This window comes from Aquarana catesbeiana, linkage group LG09, assembly GCF_042186555.1.
Source record: "Aquarana catesbeiana isolate 2022-GZ linkage group LG09, ASM4218655v1, whole genome shotgun sequence".
Lineage (NCBI taxonomy): Eukaryota > Metazoa > Chordata > Amphibia > Anura > Ranidae > Aquarana > Aquarana catesbeiana.
The window spans coordinates 43,858,578-43,882,158 of record NC_133332.1 but is presented as its reverse complement, the minus strand read 5'-3'; the positions used below and the strand labels follow the sequence as shown (position 1 = coordinate 43,882,158).

Below are 23,581 nucleotides of genomic sequence, written 5' to 3'. Positions count from 1 at the left end.
GCACGGTTAGCAGAGTGTTTGGATATTTTGGCAGAAGAGCACTTATAAGGTTACACACACATGACTACCTAGTGGTGGTATACGTGTCACAAGGGCTCCAGCCCACAACCCTTTTAATTAGGTCTGAATGAACCAGCCCACACCCCTTCTAATTAGGCCTGAATGAACTATCTTCAGGAATATTATTTTTGTTAATATATGCAGGTGTATATGGATGTATGTGTGTATGTCTAGTTATAGACATAAATACTCTTACGGTAACAAAGTTTGCTCCTATAGCTACCAGGTACCTTATTGGGGCTCATTGAGGGAACCACCCGTGTACATTATTAACACCCCTCCCATTCAGTACCCCATAGCCACAACCCTTGTTTATAGATATACAAGCTTTGGCAGACAGCCCCCATCATAATTTATGATTGGGAGCCTGCGGCATGGGCTCCTGATCACGTGTCCACTGTGAGAGCCAATCACATGGTTAGGTAGTCTGTCCCACATCCTGGCATTATGACCTAGCTAAAAAGGGCATCGGGAGGGGGCAGGAAGGATTTAAAATACAGAATACCCTGGGGGTGAGTACCTACATCTATTCTGTGACAACAAAGTCATGTAAACCAGTATAGTTTATTAAAAATTACACAATGTACAAATTTATCTAACGGGTTTACTTTATCAATTTTCATTGTGTTACTTACTCTTTCTTGAGAGGGCTTCCTTCCCTGTAATTGAATATGTGATGGCCAAGGCATGGCACTGGTTCTTCAGCATTTTTTCAATGGAAACCAGTGAGACTTTGTCCTTCTGCAGGCTATTCTGTACAGCTTCGGAGTGAGGATAGTCCCCAGCAACCCACACCCCTTCTGTGACATTTAAATGTACTGCATCTTCTCCTTCCACAGCTACCTTAAAAGCATATCCTGCTGGGTCGTTCATGGATGAGGAACATGTTACCATGCATTGAGTGATGAAGGCACCTGAAAAGAATTAATTTTCACTTAGTTTACCCTGTAATAATTCCAGACTTCTGGATGTAGAATACTCAGAGGTCTTTACAGATGGGTACAGGGCTTTTTTTCTCATAGAAAAGGTGCAGGAACTCACCCTAGGTCACAGTTGTCTCTTCCCCTAGAACCTCTCCCCTTTAGAGAACAGGGAAACAAGTATAATTCGGGGGGCTAACATGAACCCTTAGAGTTTGTTATTGCAGTAAAAGCAATAATAGACCCATTACAGCAAGAAAAGATCCCTCCAGCGGCAACAGACAGCCCCCATATATCCAGCAAAGAGACAGCCCCCATATATCCAGCAAAGAGACAGCCCCATATATCCAGCAAAGACACAGCCCGTATATTCAGCAAAGAGACATGCCCATATATTCAAAGAGACGGTCCAATCCAGCAAAGAGACATCACAAAATATTCAGCAGAGAGACATCCCAATATATTTAGCAAAAGAAATGGCTCAATCCAACAAAGAGACACCCCCATATAGTCAGCAACGAGATTGCCCAGTCCAGCAAAGAGATATCCCAATATATCTGGCAAAGAGACATCCCAATATATTCAGCAAAGATACATCTCCAATCCTGCACAGAGACATACTCGATTCAGCAAAGAGACATCCCAAAATATTCACCAAAGAGACATCCCGATATATTCAGCAAAGAGACATTCCCAATTCTGCAAAGAGACATCCCCATCCAGCAAAGAGACATCCCAAAATATTCAGCAAAGAGACATCCCTATGTTTTCAAAGAGACATCAGCAAAAATATCCCTCTATATATTTAGCAAAGAGACATCCCCATATATTAAGCAAAGAGACACCCCTAATACAACAAAGAGACACCCCAATCCAGCAAAGAGGCATCCCAATCCAGCAAAGAGACATCCCCAGCCCAGCTAAGAGACATCCCCAGCCCAGCTAAGAGACATTCCCAGTCCAGCAAAGAGACATCCCCACCAAGCAAAGAGACATCCCCAATCCAGCAAGGAGACAGTACACAGCACAGACCCACATCCTAGTAGCATTAACAGATAGCCCATCCAGAAACAATGTCAAGCACTGAGCAGTCACAGTCAGGGCAGGCTTCACAGTTCCTGCATACTCCACAGCATTTCTACACAGCTGAGCTGTGAATAGCACTAAAACCAGCTTCCGGTCTGCAGGGAGAGGCAGAGAGCAGATGATTTCACTCCACTCTCTCAGGCTGCAGCTGGATGCAAGTGAGCTGCATCGGCAGGGCTGCCCTGCTAAGGAATAGAGTGCTTCACTCCCTCTTTGTCTCTGGGTTGGCAGAGGTGCTGGAAAGCAGTTTCGGCACATTCTGCCAGAAGAAAAGCCCTGGTTTTGACAAAACCAATCACAAGTAAGGTTCCAGCACCATCAATTTATTACCTCAAGCACTCACAAGTTAGAGGAAGAAAGGTGACCAAGCTGTATTATGTAACTGAAATAAAGGAAAGTGAGGTCACCATCCTGCCTTTGCAATATAAATCTCAGTACTGGGTGGACAGCCATACATATCCTTCAGCAGGTAAAACTGCTACCTTATATGTATTTCATCTGTGCTTTTAGCTTTACGTTCTCATATTTGTAACGTACTTGCATGTTTCGTCTAAATAGAAACTATATTTTACCATTTACGCAAATCTCTTACCTTTAATTTCAAGTTTCTGACTTATTTTTTCTATATGTATTTGGAAATAATATAAAAAACTGCCCAGATACATGTTAAAGAACATCCAGTCAGTGTTACTCAGGTTGCCCTTTGACCAGCTCTGCTTGAATACAATGAGCCGAGAATCATTGTAGGCTGCCAGTATCTCAATGTCTTTCACTTCCATGGAGCTCCAGAGGGTCAGTACTCGATCACTGGAGTAGTAGTAATTCTGTAGCCAGTTAATCCTGATATCTGAGAAGGAAGGAGGAAAATGTTTTGTACATTATATGCAGGATAGACGAGAGATTAACACAAACCATTTAATGCATTGGTGCCACCAGGGTGGTGTTTGAGCAAAACTACTAAATGCCAATACTGGGGGTCCATTATTGCTGGGGACAGAGTGGGTCTATTTTTGCTGTGGGGGTCTACTATTGCTGGAAACAGTGGGCTTTATTATTGCTGCAAGAGAGGCATATTACTGCTGGGGACAGTGGTCATTATTATTGCTGCTGGAAGGTATTATTGTGCTGGGGCTTTTATTGCTACTGGGGGTTATTATTGTGTTGGGCATTATTGTGCTGGTGTACAAAAAAGTAGCAACCACCCCAATCTATAACTAGCCTTTGCAGCAAGGTGCACATGGAAGGGCAATGCACATCACAGATAAAAGATTTCCCAGTGCACCCACCAACCAGCCTGCAAAACAATTGGCCTTGTCTAACAGCGTATGTCAAAAACAGAAGGTTTTGTTTGCACACATTTACAAATATATGGGTAAGCCACAGTGCCCTCGCCTTGCTAAGGGACCTTTGCATATACTGTGGTATTAACTCCATAGCCATTATACCCTTCATGAGCAGGCCATTTTTTGTGATACAGGATTGCGCCATAAACAAAAAAAGACAGACAATTCTTAAAAAAAAAACAATATTTTTTATTTTTTGCTATAAAACATACCCAATAAAAAAAATGTAAAAAAAAAATAAATTTCTTCAATTTAGGCAAATATATATTCTGCAGGGTTCCCCACTGACAGCTGAATTAAAAAAAAAAAGTATTGCTGGCAATAAAAGAATCAGAATAAAAAGCTGGTATGGATTTTGCTGGAACCCCACGCCAAAATAAAAAAAAAATGGCATGGGCCCCCCCAAAACCCATACCATACCCTTATCCAAGAATGCAGCCTGGCAGGTCAGGAAAGGGAGGGGACAAGCGAGCACCCCCCTTCTGAACTGTACCAGGCCACATGCCCTTAACATGGGGGGGAGTGTTTTAGGGAAAGGGGGGGTCTTCCCCACAACCCTGGCCGGCAGTTGTGGAGATCTATCGGCGGGGGGCTTATTGGAATCTGGAAGCCCCCTTTTACAAGGGGGCCCGCAGATCCTGCCTCTCCATGTGAATGATTATGGGGAACTTGTGTAGTGTAAAAAAAGACAATTACACAGTTTTTGACAAGCCCTTTATTTAAGAAATTAAAAAAAGTGTACCCCAGTGTAGATCCATTGTGAATCATGACAGCTACTGTCACCGCCATCCAGGAAAAAAAAAAAAAAAAAAGGTCTGATCGCGCCAAAGGCTCCTGCCTTCTGACAGTTCTTAAATCATTAAGGGGCACATGCTCCTGGCCGATGACGTCACAAGGGGCGGGGTCACCCAGTGGCATCATCAGGTGGACCCGCCCCTTAGTTATTTAAGATCTGTCAGATGGTGGAACTGTCAGACAGCGGGAGACTTTAACGCAAGTGGACCTTTCCTTTTTTTCTTTTTGCGGGATGGCGGTGGCATCAGGCGTCATGATTGACAATGGATCTACATTGACAAGTCATAAAATAACTCCAGCAGTATTTTAAAACTTTTTGAAAAACACTGAGCGCTATTTTACTGCATTTTTTAAGGGGAAACATACTGTTTTGTGAATGGAGCCCACTAACTTTGAAATAGTAAAACACTTTTAAATTTATACATATACTGTATAGGACTACTATCTAAAAGACTAAATGATAATAACCTGTTTATGTATTATTGCGATACTTAAAATAGAAAATTGTTATGTTTTTATAATACGATGATTCAGAAGGAAAACTATGAGATGAGATTTATCCAGATATCATTTGAGGATTAATAATTAATACCTAAACACTGATCTCTGAGTAAAACCATGGATCTTTACCAAATGACACATTATTATTATTATACAGGATTTATATAGCGCCAACAGTTTACGCAGCGCTTTACAACTTGGGGGTAGACAGTTCAAATACAATATTCTTTAATACAGTAGGAATCAGAGGGCCCTGCTCCTTCAGAGCTTACAATCTAAGACATATGATTAACATGAAGGTACATTAAGCCCCGGTTCACACAGGGGCGACTTGTCAGGCGACTTAGCTGCCTGACAAGTCGCGTCCCGTTCTGTGCTACGGAACCGTTCTAATAGGAGCGACGCAAGTCACTCCGACTTAAAAAAAGGTTCCTGTAGTATTTCTGGGGCGACTTCAGGCGACTTGCATTGACTTCTATACAGAAGTCGTTTTGCAAGTCGCCGCTGAAGTCGTGTGCAGGTCGCCTTGGTGAGGCGACCTGCAAGTCGTGCCGCCACTGTGTGAACCGGCACTAAAGATTATCATCATAAATACGGTAACATTATTCACACTATAGATTGCATACATCTTATTGTAAGGATAACATATTTACATGAACCCAGGGATAAAAATAGTATGTCCCATATAAGGTTGTGTTGAATTAATCCAAAGTTTATTTCCAGAAGAGCTAAAGTCTGGGAGTGGGGAACGGAGAGTGCCGGCACAGGTTAGTATAGGAGTAATATAGAGGGAAGACATCCCAAAATGTGGGATTTTCTTTTACTTTCACTTTCAATGATAATGGTAAATTGGACAAATAGAGAGTGAATCTCTGTAACAGGGCCACAGCCGTCCGGAATTATTTCCTTATGTTACACAGCTTGCGAGCTGGGCTAGCACCTGACTAGTGTGTGTGGCGATTAACCAGAGACTCACTCACTTGGAGTGGTTTTTCTTGTTTCATTCAAAAACTGACAGGTGTTCTAATCCATCTGCACTCTATCCAAAACTAAAAGAAAAGTTTTGCCTTTAGTTTTACTTTTACCCCTATATTGCCCTCCTGATCACCCCTGTCACCCAGCCAGTGGCGTAGCGTGGGTTGTCAGCACCCGGGGCAAGGCAAGTAATTTGCGCCCCCTAACCTGCAGACTTTTAGCACTCCCTTCAAATACAATAGTACTGACCTACCTGATTCCTATACTGACCATTACACACTACACTGACCACTATACTCTACTGTCCACTACACTGAGAACTACACTGACCACTACACTATACTGTCCACTACACTACACTGACCACTATACTATACTGTCCACTGCACTACACTGACCACTATACTGTCCACTACACTATACTATCCACTACACTACACTGACCACTATACTAAACTGACTACTATACTGTCCACTACACTACACTACACAGACCACTATACTGACCACTATACTGACCACTACACTATACTGTCCACTACACTGACCACTATACTGTCCACACCACTACACTACACTGTCTACTACACTGTCCACTATACTGTCCACTACACTATACTGAATACTGCACTGACCACTATACTGTCCACTACACTGACCACACCACTACACTGACCACTATACTGTCCACACCACTACACTACATTGTCCACTATACTGTCCACTACACTATACTGACCACTACACTGACCACTATACTGTCCACACCACTACACTGACCACTATACTGTCCACTACCCTATACTGTCCACTACACTATACTGGATAGTAATAGCAGGCAATGTGGCGCTTACTAATAAAAACCAAATAAATGTGACGCTTCATGAATTAAAGCCATAAAAACTAAAAAAAATTGCTAAAATGTGCAATTAATAATCGTATCACAAAATAACCTAATCTATAAAACAATTACTTGGATATTCCAAAGGGAAGGATCCAAAATAAATAGTGTCCTTGAAATTAATCTCTCATATAAATTGTATAGCAAATGATTAACAAACCAATGCTATAACAATACATGAATGAATGTGCAAAAACAGTAATCAGCTTTCTGAACGATGTTCAGTGGTGTCCTAAGAAAGTGAATAAACTCACATATATGCCAATAAATCCAATAAGTCCAAACCATGGAGGTAAGAACATCAATAAGTGAATAAGAACATGCATCAGTGGCATAAACGCATGTAATTGTGCAATAAATGACAATAATCTGTGCAAATGTATAACAATATAAAGTGCAAATGGCAATGAAAATAAGGTGCAAAAAATAGTCCAAAAATAACTCCCAGTAAGCGAATAATGTGATTACACAAATAAGGGAATTTGCCATTTGCACTTTATATTGTTATACATTTGCACAGATTATTGTCATTTATTGCACTATATATAAGACGCCTCTCTCTCTCTCTCTCTCTCTCATACCCCCCTCCCCGGCCATCTATTCCTCACCTTCGGACTCCGGAGGATAGGAGGAGGAGAAGACAGCGGCCCCGGTGGCTCACACTTTCCAGTGCTTGTCTCCCCTGCACTCTGGCCGCCATGTTCAGTGTTTCCCGGCGCACTGTGGTTGGGCGTATGGGGGTCATGTGCGGAGGCGGGACTTCAGTAGCAACCACAATCGCGGACAGGCTAGCCCCATGCCGCACATGACCCCCATACGCCCAATCACAGGGCGCCGGACATTGAACATGGCGGCCGGAGTGTGGGGGACACAGGAAATTTAAATTAGGATTAGGCAGCCAGTAGTGACACTACTGGCATGAAATTGCGCACCCCCTAAATGTCGTGCCCTGGCCCACGGCACTCCCCGCACCCCCCCACGCTACGCCACTGCACCCAGCCAGTGTCATTAGTACAGTGTACAGTATTATCAGTAGTATTAGTATTATGGATCATATGGCGAAGGGGCTTGTGTAATTCAGTGAAGCTACGAGCTATGCCATGTAGGCCCAGCCAAGACAGATAGGTCACAGTGGAGAATTCTGAAAAATGTGATCCACTGGAGAAGGAAATGACAACCCTATCCTTGCCAAAAAAACCTCATGAACAGAAACAAAAAGCTAACAGATATGACACTGGAGTCCCCCAGACTGGACGTATCCAATGTGCTACTGGGGAAGAGCTCTAGAAGGAATGAAATGGCTGGGCCAAAGCCGCAAGGACTCTTAGCTGTGGATGGTAGGAGTAAAAGGAAAGTCTGATGCTGTAAAGAAGAATACTGCATAGAAACCCAGAATGTTAAAATGGACTGGAATGGGTGAATTAAACTCAGATGACTACTATATCTACTACTGTGGACAAGAATCTCTCAGAAGAAATAGTGTAGCCCTCATAGTCAACAAAAGAGTGAGCAAAGCAGAACTGGGGTACAATACCAAAAATTACAGCATGATCTCAGTCCGTATCCAGGGCAAACCACTCAACATCACAATAATCCAAGTTTATGCACCAATGATGATGGACATCACTGGATGGTCAATTCAGAAATCAGAGTGATTATATTCTCTGCAGCCAAAGATGGAGAAGCTCTATACAGTCAGTCAAAACAAGACCTGGAGCTGACTGTGGCTCAGACCATGAGCTTCTTATGGCAAAATTCAGGCTTAAATTGAAGAAAGTAGGAAACACCACTAGACATTTCAGATACGATCTAAATCAGATCCCTTGTGAATACTCAGTGGAGGTGACAAACAGATTTAAGGGGGAGGGAGGAGCCGGATGTTGAGGCGGGGTTAGTGCGGACGCCGAGCTCATCCTGTGTGCACGCAGCACGGGCTCTCCTGACATGCAGCTGATCGGGGACAAGGCTGCATAGCCCCCCCGCCCGTCTCCCCAAAGCCGACAGTAAGCGGCAGGACACCCGCCGAACCCCCTGGTGATGAGACTAAGAACCGGAGCTGAGGAGAGAGCTTGATGGGCAGCAGAGCGGCAGCGAGGCAGTAAGGAGGATTAGAACAGCTGAGAGAGAGGATCGCTGCGAGTGCTAACCTCGGAGCTTTGAAAAGGGCTGGAGATCGGCGGAGGAGGTAAAAAAAAAAAAAAAAAAAAAAAACATCTGATGGATTAAACTGAGGTTTGCTGGTCCCAAGAGGAGGAAGTAGCGGCAGCGCCCCGGGTGAGTCTGAAAAACGCAGCTGTGACGGTTGTTTATGGAATATGCTGAATAGAAGTTTATGGTCTAAGATGCAGGATTGAGAAAGCCCATAAGGGGCAAACGAGGGAGGAGTCATATGCAGGACTGTTGGGGAACTTTGCATTGTATGCTGTGTCATTGTATGCTTCCTTTGCCGTAACCACGTCGCGTTAAACGTTGTTGAGACACCTGACTTGTCTGACTTGCATGACGAGGGGGACTGAACTGATTAGTCAAAGGACTACTCCTGCCCTAGTGTCAATGAAGTGGACTGTAGTAGATAAGATCTGAGCCCAGACAATAGATCTGAGCAGACCCTCACCCCCATTCCTCTTCGCAATAAGCATCAGATAACTATTGGAGGTATAGGAAGAAGCGACCAATCAGCGAACTGGACTTCAGAAAAAACCTTCAGTAAGGAATCAGGAGGAGATGAGGGGTAAGGCCGGGAAAGGGACCCCAGGAATTCCACCTAGAGTAAGCGCCAGTCCAGGGACTATAAGAAAATATATGACCCAAGAAGTGATAAAAGAAAACCCGGAGACCTCTTTAGGAACAAAAAATAAACAAACAGAGAGCCCGCAGAAGAACGGAGCAAAGAAACAACTGGTAGCGACGGAGATCCCAGCAGGAGGAGGTGCGACGCCGCTAGATGAATCTACAATGGAGACCCGACAAAAAAAACAGCTACCAACCAAGGATGAAATGGCGGAAATGTTTGCAAAATTAGAAATGTCAATAAAAGGCGAAATCGCAACAATACAAGAAAGTATGAATCACCTATTGCAAAGGGTGGAGGCCACAGAAGAGAACTTGACGACACAGGGAGAGGAGATTAAAAGGCTTAAATCACAGATGGCCGAGATGCAAAGAGACCAAAGAAACCTATTGTATAAAATCGAGGACCAAGAAAACCGTAGTCGAAGGAAAAACCTGAGGATTAGAGGTCTACCTGAAATAAGAGGCGAAAATGACGATCTACAAGAAAAAATAAATAGCATCTTCGGTCATATAGTGAACAAAGCAGGATCAGACAAAAAAATCAAGTTTGAAAGAATTCATAGGGTGAGGAAGCCTGCCGAAATCTCGGGAGAAGTGCCAAGAGACGTCATAGCTAGATTCCACAACTTTCAGGATAAAGAAAAGATTAGGATTTTCATGAAAACAAACCAACCTTTAAAGTATGGGGAATCCACCCTTCAAATCTTTCCTGATCTAGCAATAGAGACCCTAGCAAGGAGAAGGACGTTAAAACCCCTACTAGAGCAGATGAAGTCGCAGGAGATTCAATACCAATGGGGATTCCCGGCATGTCTAACGGGACGTAAAGAGGGAAGAACGGCAATCTTGAGGTTCCCAGAAGACACGCCTAAATTTTGTAAACACTTCAATCTGCCAATAATAGATATACCCGGATGGTGGGAAAACCGGGCAACCGGAGGAATCGCAGAAGAATCACAGACATGGCAACCAGTTAACCATTCCAGACGTTGATAAATTTAAATACTCAGCTATAGTAAAAGAAACTTGAAAGAGACCAGATCATTAAATCCTAAATAGTAGATAGGGGCAATGGGCGGTTGGGCTGAGGGGGGATGGGTGGGGGACGGGGGAGCCCGGGCTGAGGTGGGACACTTTCCCCCCCAAAACACATCTGGGGGGAAAAAAAAAAAAAAAAAAAAACGAGCCCCGTCGAGCGTCAGCATCGGAGCTCAACCTCAGAGGGGTAAACCGGGTAGCCAGGAGATGGGAGAGGGTGACCGGTTTCTTTCTTCGTCTTCTTTCTCCTATCCAATCAGGAGACTGAGGAAGGATAGCCCACCCCGGGCGACTGGGATAGAGGGGGAGGATGGGGAGGGTGGGGGGGGACGGGAGGGGGGAGGAGGGAGAGGGAGGGAATGGGAAAGCAACGGGGGGTTAGGGTGGGGGAGGGGGGGGCACCAGAGTGGAGGGGAGAAGGGCGGCCCTGCTCCCTACTAAGTGTAGACACCCGGAAGTCAAAAAAGAAAAAAAAAAAAAAAAAAGAAAGAAAAGAAAGGAAAAAAGAAAATAATTTATAATGTCTAGGGTAAATTTTATATCTTATAATGTGAGAGGCATGAATGCCCCTATAAAACGAGCCAATATATTAAGTGAGCTAAAATTCTTAAAAGCTGATGTCGCTATGCTCCAAGAGACACATCTATGTATTAGTAATCACCAAAAAATATATTCCAGGGATTTTCCGGTATGGTTTTATGGGGACTCCCCTGTCAGGGGAGCAAAAGGAGTCGCCATAGGGTTTGCCAGAGGGGTAAGGTTTGAGCTAGAGGAGAGAAGGACCGATCCGGAAGGAAGGTATATTTTTCTAAGAGGCAAAATAAACGGATCTGCCTGCTCCCTGGCAAACATATACAGCCCAAACAAGAACACAATCAAATTCGTATTGGGAGTTCTATCCAAGTTTGAGGAGTTCAGGAGAGAGGGCGCCATAATAGCAGGTGACTTTAATCTGTGTCTGGACCCAGGGATGGACAGTACGTCCCGTGTGCGCGAGTTGAGCGGAGGGTGGGGGTATAAGTTAAAAAGGAAGCTGCACCAACTCCAGCTTGTGGATATATGGAGGACACAGCATTTAGATCTCAGAGACTACACTTACCGCTCCCACGTTCACGGGACGTACTCGAGAATAGATTTTTTCCTTATGGAACATAGACTGCTAGAGGTGGTACCTGAGTCGAGCATTGGCAGCATCACATTTTCTGACCATGCCCCATGTGAGTCTCCAATGGATAACAGAGATGCCCCAAGTACAGAGTAGTGGCTGGAGGTTAAACGAGGAGCTCCTCCATGATAAAGAGGTAGAAAAAAGAATGAAAGAAGAATTAGACCTGTATTTTAAAATTAATGTACCAGGAGAGACATCTGAAGCCACAACTTGGGAGGCGCATAAAGCCTACATCAGGGGCATATTTATGATGGTGGGATCCGAAAAAAAAAGGAGCAGGGCCAAGGAGAAGAATACCTTATTAAAGAATATCCAGGGGTTAGAGCAACAACACAAGATATCGGGAGACGGGGAGATACTGGCCAGATTATTGAGGAGAAGAGAAGAGTTGAGGGATTTAATGGAGCAGGAAACACGCAAGACATTCAATCTAGTGAAAAAAGACAGATATATCAACGGGAACAAACCGGGGAAGGTATTAGCAAGGGCCCTAAAAAAAAAGAAAGATAACAACTATGTAGAGAAAATAAGGACAAAGTCTGGAGAAATCAGATTTAGAACAGGGGATATAGCAGATACCTTCCAAGAATTCTATGGAGGGCTTTATGCCATCAATACTAAAAACACACAAGAGAATAAAAGTAGTAAAAGTGTAAGAACTAAAAAGTTTTTAAAGGAAGCAATGCTACCCAGGATAACAGAAAGCGACAAATGCATACTAGAGGCCCCCATTTCGGAGTTAGAGATCAAGAAAGCCATTCAGGAAATCCCAAATGGTAAAAGCCCCGGGCCTGATGGCCTGACCGCTCTATACTACAAAAAATTTCAGGAACTCTTGACTCCCAGGTTGTGTTCGTATATGAACGGAATAGGGGAGAAATGGGAGATGAGGAAAGAAGCACTGGAGGCCAGCATTACTGTAATCTGGAAAGAAGGAAAAGATAACACGCTTTGCTCGAGCTACAGGCCCATTTCACTCTTGAACGTCGATACGAAGCTATTCGCTAAAATCCTAGCTGACAGGCTGAAAAGAATAATCAATGGGGTCATCCACCCAGACCAGGTGGGCTTTGTGCCAGGCAGGGAGGGGAGGGATAATGCCATCAAGACGCTACTGGCAGTCCAGGCTGTCCAAGACAGTGGGGCCCCAGGTCTTCTCCTGTCAATTGACGCTGAGAAAGCCTTTGACAGGGTTGACTGGGGCTTCATATGGGACACCCTGGAGGAGATTGGCCTAGGAGATAGACTGATTGGCTGGATAAAAGCTTTATATTCACACCCTTCAGCGCGAGTGAAAATAAATGGAACCCTATCGAAACCATTCAGAATGTACAATGGTACGAGACAGGGGTGCCCCCTCTCCCCATTGTTGTTTGTGATTGCTTTAGAACCCCTCCTGGCAAAGATAAGAATCAACCCTGATATTAGGGGGGAAAAGCTGGGTGAAGAGGAGTATAAACTTGCCGCCTTTGCGGACGACGTACTGTTCTATATCACGCACCCGATGATCTCACTCCCGAACTTGGTAGCGACTCTTAAAGAGTACGGCAGACTGTCCAATTTCCGAGTGAACCAGGCCAAATCAGAAATACTGGAGATAATAAAGGGTAGCACGAGCGATACGGCGTATCAATCGTCATTTCCATTCAAATGGGGGGCAAAAGAGCTCAACTACCTAGGTATTAAAATAACCACCACCAAGGAGTCTCTATTCCACGTAAACTTCATACCACTCCTTAACGAAGTCAAAACTGACCTTAACAGAATCTCACACACCCAACTATCATGGGGAGGGAGAATCAACCTATTCAAGATGTCAATTTTGCCAAAAATCATCTACAAAATGCAAACAGGGGAAGATGTGTACAGTGGAGGAAATAAAAGCTAAAAATTAATGGTTGACAATAGATCCCTGGCGATACTGCCAACTGAAACACTTTGTAGATTCACTCCAGCAACCAATCAGACCGATAGAGAAACTACTTCCTCTGGAGAAACTATGTGTTGAGAAAAAAGGGAAGGGAGGTATATCCAAGACCTATAGAGCGCTCAATTAGTTAGAGGGAGTAGGAGACCTGAGATTTGTGGAGAAGTGGGAGGAAGAGCTGGGTATTAAGATTGACAGACAGGAGGTGGGGAGGATTATGAAAAGGGTGAACGCTACTTCAGTAAATTACAAGCTTTAAGAAATGAACTACAAGATCCTCACAAGGATGTATATAACCCCAGATAGAGCGCATAGAATTACGGAGGGAAGGTCACAGTTATGTTGGAGAGGTTGTGGAGGAATAGGGACTATGGCGCACATATGGTGGCAGTGCCCGGTAATCATGGAATTTTGGGGGGAGATTAGGCAAATTATCAACAAGATCTTAAAGACAGACATCCCCCTAGACCCCTGGGTGTTTTTACACCACGGGAGGAAAGTTCCCACGAAGGCATATCTGAAGTCGTTATTTCCCCACCTCTTAAACGCTGCAAAAAGCCTCATCCCCAGATACTGGCAAGATAAAAGGAGACCTACGGTACGGGAGTGGCTAGGCAAGATAAACGAGATTTATAGTCTTGAATACTTGAAGTATAGTGAAGGAGTAGAGATGAAAACCTTCGAGGAGATATGGAAGGATTGGGTGAATTTTAGGTACTCACTTCAAGCGGCAGAACTGTGGGGAATTTAATGTTAAAAAAAAAAAAAAAAACTACCTAGGTAGTAACCTGCTAAACTAGGAATAGCATATTGGCTTTGAACTTACATTGGAGATACGGGTGAAGGAGTTGGAGTCGGGAATGGGTAGGGATACACGGGAGCAATGGTGGGGGGGTAGGGGGAGTGTAGGCGTAGGTGGGTCACAGGGGAAGGAACTATGTTTCTTTTTTTTTTTTCTATAGGAGATGTCTTCTTCTTTTGAATTTTTGAATCAAAGAAGGAAAAATAGCCACAGTGATGTGAATGCTTATTGGGATAGGCTTGAACTGAAAAGTTGAAAACATAGTCCCTGAAAATACTTCGCTGAAGTGGCAAAAAAAAAAAAAAAAAAAAAGAAGACAAACAGACTTAAGGGATTCGATCTGATAGACAGAGTGCCTGAGGAACTATGGAAGGCAGTGTGTAACATCGTACAAGACGCAGCAATGAAAACCATCCCAAAGAAGAAATGCAAGAGAGGAAAGTGGCTGTCTGATGATACTTTACAAATAGCTGAACAAAGAAGGAAGGCAAAAGGCAATGGAGAAAGGGGAAGATATACTCAGCTGAATGCAGACTTCCAGAAGATAGCAAGAAAAGACAAAACGAATAAAAAAAAACAATCGATGCAAAGAAATAGAGGAAAACAACAGAATGGGAAAGACTCAAAAACTTTTCAAGAAAATTGGAGATATCAAGGTTAAGTTTTGTGCAAAGATGGGCATGATAATAGACAAAAATGTCAAGGACCTGACAGAATCAGAAGACTTAAAGATGAGATAGCAAGAATACACAGATTATATAAGAAAGATCTGAATTTCCCATATAACCACGATGATGCAGTCACTGACCTTGAACTAGTTATCCTGGAGAGTCGGGTTGCACCGATACTGATACTAGTATCGGTATTAGTGCCGATACGGAGCATTTGCACCAGTACTTGTACTGGTGCAAATGCTCCGATGCCTAATCCGATACCTGGGCAGCCTCAGAGATGATCGGTGTGGTGGTGAGGGGATTTACGATCACTGATCTCTTTGTGTGACTTTCAATAAAGCAGCTGACAGCCGCTTCTCCTCCTTTCCCTTACGCGGGTTTTAGCTGCTTTAATGAAAGCCACACAGTGATACGAGTGATTGTAACTCCCCCCACCACCGCATTGATCACCCCAGACTGTCCCCTGACTCCCCGGGTCCTCCGTGTCCTCCTCCGGTCCCACTCCGTGTCTTCCTCTGGTCCCCATCTGTGTCCTCCTTCGGGCCCCGTCCATGTCCTCCTCCTGTCCCCATCCGTGTCCTCCACTGGGTCCCCTCTGTGCTCCCCGGATCCTTTGTGACCTCCTTCCGTCCCCCCTGTCCCAGATCTGTCAGGATGGAGAGCGGCTCCTTCCTTTTTCGAATGAACAGAGTCAGAGATCACTGACTGTCCATTCATAAAAGAGCATCATAAACTGCGTTCACAATGCTTCAGTTTATGAATGAACAGGAGCCTCTGTCTCCTGTCCAGGGGTGGACTGACCATTCAGGCACTCGGGCACTGCCCGAGGGCCCAATGCCACTAAGGGGCCTCATCAAGGTTGCCAGCCTCAATAAAACCAGGGACAGTATTTAAAAATCTGTGTTTTTTTAAAAACCCCAAGATTATAGCTGCCCCGCCTCTCCAGTACCTTTTCAGTGTGTTTATGGGTATTCTGTGTGTGTATATTGTGTGTCTGTGTGTGTATACTGTATGTGTGTGTGTATATGGGGCCCCATAATCTATTGCCTGGGGGCCCCATAATCTCCTATTGCCCGGGGGCCCCATAATCTTCTCCTATTGCCCAGGGGCCCCATAATCTCCTATTGCCCAGGGGCCCCATGAGTTGTCAGTCCACCCATGTTCCTGTCCATTCATCTTTAGTGCAGCTGAGGCTACAGAGGAGGGGACAGGGGACATCTGTGTCCTTAGTCATTTTTCCTGTCTTAAAGGGGAGATGTCAGGGGTCTGTTTAGATCCCGGATATCCCACCAAAGTGCCCCCCCCCCACAGGGCTGTTAAAAAAATTTAAAAAAATAAAGAATTGTAATAAATATTTAAAAGTTAAATTGTAAAGAAAAAAAAACAGCCACCCCCCCCCCCCCAAAAAAAAACAAATTATTCTAAAAAAAAAAAACTACTGACAAAGTTCACGCCTCATCAATGCCCATCAGTGCCACCTATCGGTGCCCTACACCCTGATTCCTCAGCGAGACAACTCCGGATACCCCCCAAGGTCATGTCTGCAAAACGGCGGAATGATCGGAAGCCCCAGCGCCTGATGGACTTCTTTTCATTGAACCGCTGTGGAGGTGGGCTAGATGGCGCCGAGGCCTACTCACCCCCGGCAGCCCCCTCAAAGAAAAAGGCCTCTAAAAAGGCAATCACTCCCAAAATAATGGATCCCCTACTGGCCAGCACTCTTATCCCCCTACCCCATCATCCTGCAGCCCGGCCAAGACAAAACCCTAGGCTGGATAGCACTGGATTGAGCTCGGCAGTGAGCCCAGCCTCAGATTCAGGGAAAGACACGAGGGAACTGCCAATAGTCAATAGAATCTTTCCCCACACAAAATCAACCTGTGCTGAACATGGTTCTAAAAGACATGCTTTTGTCCTTGCAGAGCACAATTCAATCCTATATGGCTGTGTGTATGCACCAATTTAATAAAGACATACAAGAAGTGGGAAATAGAGTGGATCACATTGAGGCAAAAATGCAAGAATACGCTTCCACCATAAATGATCTGGTCGATGCCCATGATGAGAGGGAAGGTGAAAAGGCATGGATTAAAACAAAGCTAGCAGATATGGAGGACCGGTCCAGAAGGAACAATCTGAAAATAAGGGGGATCCCTGAATCAGTGCAACAATCTGACCTGAGCCTCTATGCAGCTTCTATGTTTAAATCTCTCCTACCAAGTCTCACAGACTTGGACATTACTATCGATAGGATTCACCGCCTCTCTAAGCCGTCTCATCTGTCAGACCAAATACCCAGAGCTGTACTCCTTCGTTTGCATTTGTTTCATGTTAAAGAGCATCTTATGTCTATTATGAGGAAACAGGAACAAATTCCATCACAATACCAAAGCTTGCATTTTTTTGCTGATCAGTCGCAATATACATTACAAAGGAGGAAAAGCTTAAACACTGTGACCAAAGTTTTGCGCAATCACAAAATTGCATACAGATGGGGCTATCCAATGAAAATTTACATCACCAAAGATAATCATACCTACGCAGTGACATCTCCTCAAAGAATGTGGTATCCTTTCTGATCCAGACAATGATAGTACCTCCACCAGCATATAATACCACATACCATTGCTGGGGGAGCACATTGCAATGGCTTCTATCCTTAAGGCTTCTATCTCTAAGTGATTCTTTCTACAAGTGATATGCACTTCAATCTCTGCTTCAAGTTCTGCCTCACCTGATCATTCCTTCTCTGTCTCTTTACAGGCATGCGTCAGCTCAACCACATCTTCCACCATTAAATGAAATTGGGATTTGCTTGCTGTCTCTGCGTGTGTATCTTTGGTATGTGTCAGCTCAACCACATCTTCCACCGTTAAATGAAATTGGGATTTGCTTGCTGTCTCTGTGTGTGTGTCTTTGGTATGTGGCCTTCTCTATCTGTTGCCCTGTGTGCATAACCACGATGTTGTTATTTGTTGCTCTGGACTGTCTTACCTAAGTTTTATGTGTTGATCTTATCTTGGCCTCTGGCCTCTTGCTATTCTGACTTTAGAAGCAAAAAGTCCACTTTGATTGTTAGGCATTCTTATAGTCACTCATGATTAATTAGTGAACTTCAACCCCACCCTTATAACAGTATAAATTTGAGCATCCTTAAGGGGTCTGCACATTGCTGGGGGAGCACATTGCAATGGCTTCTATCCTTAAGGCTTCTATCTCTAAGTGATTCTTTCTACAAGTGATATGCACTTCAATCTCTGGACTTCAACGATTGCACGAAGCAAACAAATACAGCAATCTGCACTGGAAAGCACCTAACAGACTGCAGGTGACCCTGTCTCTCTAATAAGCTCTCCTTCCACTCTGTAACATGCACTCTCTACCACTGCTTCTGACACTCCTGTCCTCTCTCCTCAAACTCTCTTACCTTCACCCCCCCTCTCCACCCGCCTGCTTATACATAACACATTCAAATAGGCCCTTCACTTAAAACTTTTAGAGCAGTTCAAATCAAATTTGGACTAGAACTCAAAGATCAGTACACATATATTCAAATCTCACACCTAATGTCATCCATCACCAGTTCTTCCATTACAATTCCTTGGAGAATGTTTTTATATTTCACAAACCCTAATACCTCAATCAAAGGCATATCCTTATTCTACACCAAAAATAGATATTTACCAAAACCCCCTCTATGAAAACATGGGAAATAGACTTAATGGCATCCTATACACCTGAACAATGGAAATTATCAATCATGTCTATATATAAAGCCACAAAGAGTGTCAACTTGTGGGAACTCTCCCAAAAAATACTTCTAAGGTGGTACCTAGCTCCTACAAGATTAGCTGGTTTTAATCCCCAATCATCTCTATTATGTTGGAGGCAATGTGGCCATAGGGGCTCGATAATTCATATATTTTGGGCTTGCCCACTTCTACAAACCTATTGGTCTGTTATTTTCAACCTCATAAAACAAATAACTGGCTCCCAGCCCCCTAAAAACCCGGGTATGGCCATCCTGTCCCTCCTCCTCTGAGAAGCATCATCTCTCACATTCTCATAAGTGCACGACTGGAACTAGTAAGACGTTGGAAAAACATTGGAATTCCAACTCTTATAGAAGTAATTAGAACCACACCACACCACCACAATATACATATCACCTATGAAGTAATGTTGGCTGCCTCTCAAGGCAGTTAACACTCAAAATACCCTTCCTGGAAACCTTGGATAGACTGGTATGAAATTAACAAACCTAAATAACAATCCCCATTCCAAGACCACATTTAACTGAATTCTATGACACTCACACATACATCCTACCCTATAACCCTCTCCAATTTTAACGTCACATCCAATTTCTTTTTAAGTTTACTCTTCTTTCAATAATTATACTTTAATGTGAACAATCATAACAAGAGAATCCTGAATTGTATGACTTACCCTACAAAAGAAATGTAATGTTGTACCATTCTGAAAGATATGTGCAAGGGCCTTGTGACCTCATCCCCTGGGATGCAGTTTGGTCCCTTTGGGCATCCAGAAAGCATTGCTAATACCAAAGCCAGCAGAAGTGATGGTATCCCAGCTGAGATATTTAAAATCCTAAAAGATGATGCTTTTAAAATGTGCACTCAATATGCCAACAAATGTGGAAAACTCAACAATGGCCGCAGGACTGGAAGAGGTCTGTTTACATACCAAAGAAGAGCAGCGCCAAAGAATGTTCAAACTACTGTACGATCGCACTCATCTCACCCAATAGCAAGGTTATGTTGAAAATTGCGCATGCGCAGTAGGGAACCGGCAGTGAAACCATAAGGCTTCACTGCCGATTTCCCTTACAGGCAATGGTGGTGGCAGCACCCGAGAGCCGATGGAAACATTGGCTGGGGTGCCAACATCGCTGGATTCTAGGACAGGTAAGTGTCCTAATATTAAAAGTCAGCAGCATCTATAGTATTTGTAGCTGCTGACTTTCAATTTTTTCATGGGGGGCTGGACCTCCTCTTTAATAAACTTTTCTTAAAGTAAATGTGTTGACACAGAGCCTTTTGTCACCTACAAAAGAAGAGTTTATATGCTAGCCTTTCCAGCAGCCGGCATACTAAAAAGCAGCAAGTCCTCTGCTGCCCAGCCGTGGAAGCATTCTACACTTCCAGGTCAAGTGACAGTCATATGACGTCATATGATGTGATCAAGATATTGAGCCACTGCGCGCCCCCGGGGGTGCGCATCGCGGTGATCGTTGTTGCGATGTGTCAGTCTGACACACTGCAACTCTGATCTAGGTAAAGAGTCTCTGACGGAGGCTCTTTACCACGTGATCAGCCATGTCCAATCACGGCTGATCACAGTGTAAGCAGGAAGAGCCGTTGATTAGCTTTTCCTCACTCGCGTCTGTCAGACGCGAGTAGAGGAGAGCCGATCGGCTGCTCTCCTGACAGGGGGGTCTGTACTGATTGTTTATCAGCACAGCCCCCCCTCGGATCCCGCCCAGGACCACCAGGGAAGCCATTCACACTGGACCACCAGGTATGCCCCCTAGACCCCCAGGGAAATACCAATATGTACCCAGGCAGCTGCCAATCTGTGCCAAGGCAGCTGCCAATCAGTGCCCACTTCAATGCCTATCACCGTCAGTGCCACCAGGGATGCCTATCAGTGCCTCATATCAGTGCCCATCAGTGCCATATATCAGTGCCCATCAGTGCCCAGCAGTGCCGCCTATCAGTGCCCATCAGTGCCCAGCAGTGCCACTTATCAGTGCCCATCAGTGCCGTCTATCAGTGCCACCCTATCAGTGCCCGGCAGTGCCGCCTTTCAGTGCCCATCAGTGTCGCCTGCCAGTGCCACCCAGTGCCACCCATGAGTGCCCATCAGTGCCGCCTGTCAATGCCCATCAGTGCTGCATATCAGTGCCACCCATCAGTGCCGCCAACCAGTGTCCATCAGTGCATATCAGTGCCCAACGTCAGTGCCCGTCAGTGCCCGCTCATTGGTGCCACCTCATCAGTGCCACCGTATCAGTGCCGTCAGTGCCGCCTTATCAGTGTCCATCAGTGAAAGAGAAAACTTAGTTATTTACTAATTTTTTAAACAGAAACAAAAGCAAAACTTTAATTTTTTTCAAAATTTTCGGTCTTTTTTTATTTGTTTAGCAGAAAATAAAAACCGCAGAGGTGATCAAATATCACCAAAAGAAAGCTCTATTTGTGGGAACAAAATGATAAAAAATTTAGTTTGGGTACAGCGTAGCATGACCGCGCAATTGTCATTCAAACTGCAACAGCACTGAAAGCTGAAAATTGGTCTGGGCAGGAAGGTGTATAAGTGCCTTGTATTGAAATGGTTAAGCACCTCACTCAGCCCACTTCCATCATGTTCACTTGTACATTATTATTTTGGAAACACAGTTTCTACCTCAGATTGGAACTAAAGGGGGAACTGAAACTTTATTTTATTTTCTACAGTTGTCTTTTTCAATAACAGTAGGATTTAACAGAACAAAAAGAGAGAAAATAGGAGATGTAAATTGTTAGTGTTTACCTACAATGTATTAAAACTATTTTTACAACCATGTAAAGTAGAATCCAAGCTTAAATCTGTTTCATTTATCAACATTTTTTTTTTTTTAATTTTACAAATAATATAAAAAAGTATATAAAAAAAGTTTCCTTCAATACACTTTTAGTTTAGTGCAGTATGAAGAGGACTAAGCTGGGTTAAACAGTTCAAAAATAAAAAGCTTAACTAAGCCTTTAATCATTAAATTGGATTTCCTCTTATCTAAATTATTTTCTCATTTTTTAATTCTTAACCACATGCCGACTAGCTAGTTGTACTGCGGCAGAATGGCACGGCTGGGCGAAACGACGTTATGTCACGCGCTCCCCGCTCACCCCCCGCTCGCCCCCCGAGCCGATGCGAGTGCCCGGCAGTCTCGATCACCGCCGGGCTCCCGCGATCGCTCGGGGCACACAGAGAACCGGGATCTGTGTGTGTAAATACAGTTTCCGGTTCTCTGAGAGGAGAACAGACAGATCGTCTATTCATACAGAGTATGAACAGACGATCTGTTATTTTCCCTGCACAGTCCCCATCCCACTTCAGTTAGAACACAAACTAGGACACACTTAACCCCTTCACTGCCCCCTAGTGGTTAACCCCTTCACTGCCATCGACATTTTTACAGTAATCAATGCATTTTTAATCGCTGTATTAATGCCAATGGTCCCAAAAATGTGTCAAAATTGTCCGTTGTGTCTGCCATAATGTCGCAGTCACGATAAAAATCACAGATCACCGCCATTACTAGTAAAAAAAAAATAATAAAACAAAAATTCTATAAATCTATCCCCTACTTTGTAGACGCTATAACTTTTGCGCAAACCAATCAATATACGCTTATTGCAATTTTTTTAACCAAAAATATGTAGAAGAATACCTATCGGCCTAAACTGAGGGGAAAAAAAATTTTTGTTTTTTTTTTATATATTTTTGGGGGATATTTATTATAGCAAAAAGTAAAAAAATAAAGCGTTTTTTTCAAAATTGTCGCTGTTTTTTTGTTTATAGCACAAAAAATAAAAACCGCAGAGGTGATCAAATACCACCAAAAGAAAGCTCTATTTGTGGGAAAAAAAAAGGACATCAATTTTGTTTGGGTGCAACGTCGCACGACCGCACAATTGTCAGTTAAAGCGACGCAGTGCCGAATCGCAAAAAGTGCTCTGGTCAGGAAGGGGGTAAAATCTTCCGGGGCTGAAGCAGTTAATAACTAAAATATAAAAGTTTTTTTTTTTTTTTTTTGCAGATTACAGCTCATTGTTATACTGTATATAAGTAAGGCCCTGTAGCGTTTGCTTTTCACCCATATTTTGATAGTAAGACAGTTCACAGTTGATCCCTAATTGTGAAGTTATCTCTCACACAGCAGCAATAAATCAGTGTGGCAATGAGTGATTTTTATAACAGTAGGGTCGGTAATGCTAAGAGGTTTCGAAGTTGTTTATAGCAGTAAGATGTGAAATTTGTGTTCTAAAGCTTTGAAGTCTTATACTTATTACACAGTGGTAACTTGAATACATTGATGTAGTTTGAGGATACCAGTTGCAATGTCTCATAAAGATACTTTGCATTAATATAAAAAAGATCCATGTAATTTTCTTACCTTCAGCTGTAATGATCTGTAGTAAGAGAACGAATACAATAAAGGATGGTATAAGAACCTTCATCTTTCTTCTTCAAAACTGCTGTAAGGAAACAAAGAAAGCAACTAATATATTATAGTACTAGGAAAAAAACTTGTGCGTTCATGCAGAAAGGGACTTCTTCTTATGACTGTTCTTTGCAGGAAGAAGTACAGATTTGAACAGCAAGCAGCTCTGGTAATTAACCATTTCGCTGCCAGGCCCTGTGCTGCATTTTTACACTCAGGTGGCCAGACCATTTATGCAATTTTTCCTTTGCTTTTTTATTTTTCATTTATATCTTTCAGAGTTTGTAAAAGACCCCCCAAACCATATCTTTTCTGAAAGCACATGACCAGTAGAATTAAAAGAAGGTGCTACTGATTTTTAAGGTCCCACG

General features: G+C 43.6%; 1 protein-coding gene across 1 annotated transcript in view; it reads right to left on the bottom strand.

Moving 5' to 3' along the window:
* Window positions 1-23,333, bottom strand: part of LOC141107555 (T-cell surface glycoprotein CD1b4-like) — a 35,457-nt gene extending 12,124 nt beyond the window's left edge. Inside the window, exons 1-3 of the mRNA XM_073598379.1 lie at window positions 23,163-23,333; window positions 2,659-2,913; window positions 696-974 (exon numbers count right to left, since the gene is read on the bottom strand). Coding sequence (XP_073454480.1) covers window positions 696-974; window positions 2,659-2,913; window positions 23,163-23,226 — 598 coding nt within the window. The 5' untranslated portion in view covers window positions 23,227-23,333. The remainder of the gene's footprint in view (window positions 1-695; window positions 975-2,658; window positions 2,914-23,162) is intronic.
* Between the last annotated feature and the right edge of the window lie 248 nt (window positions 23,334-23,581).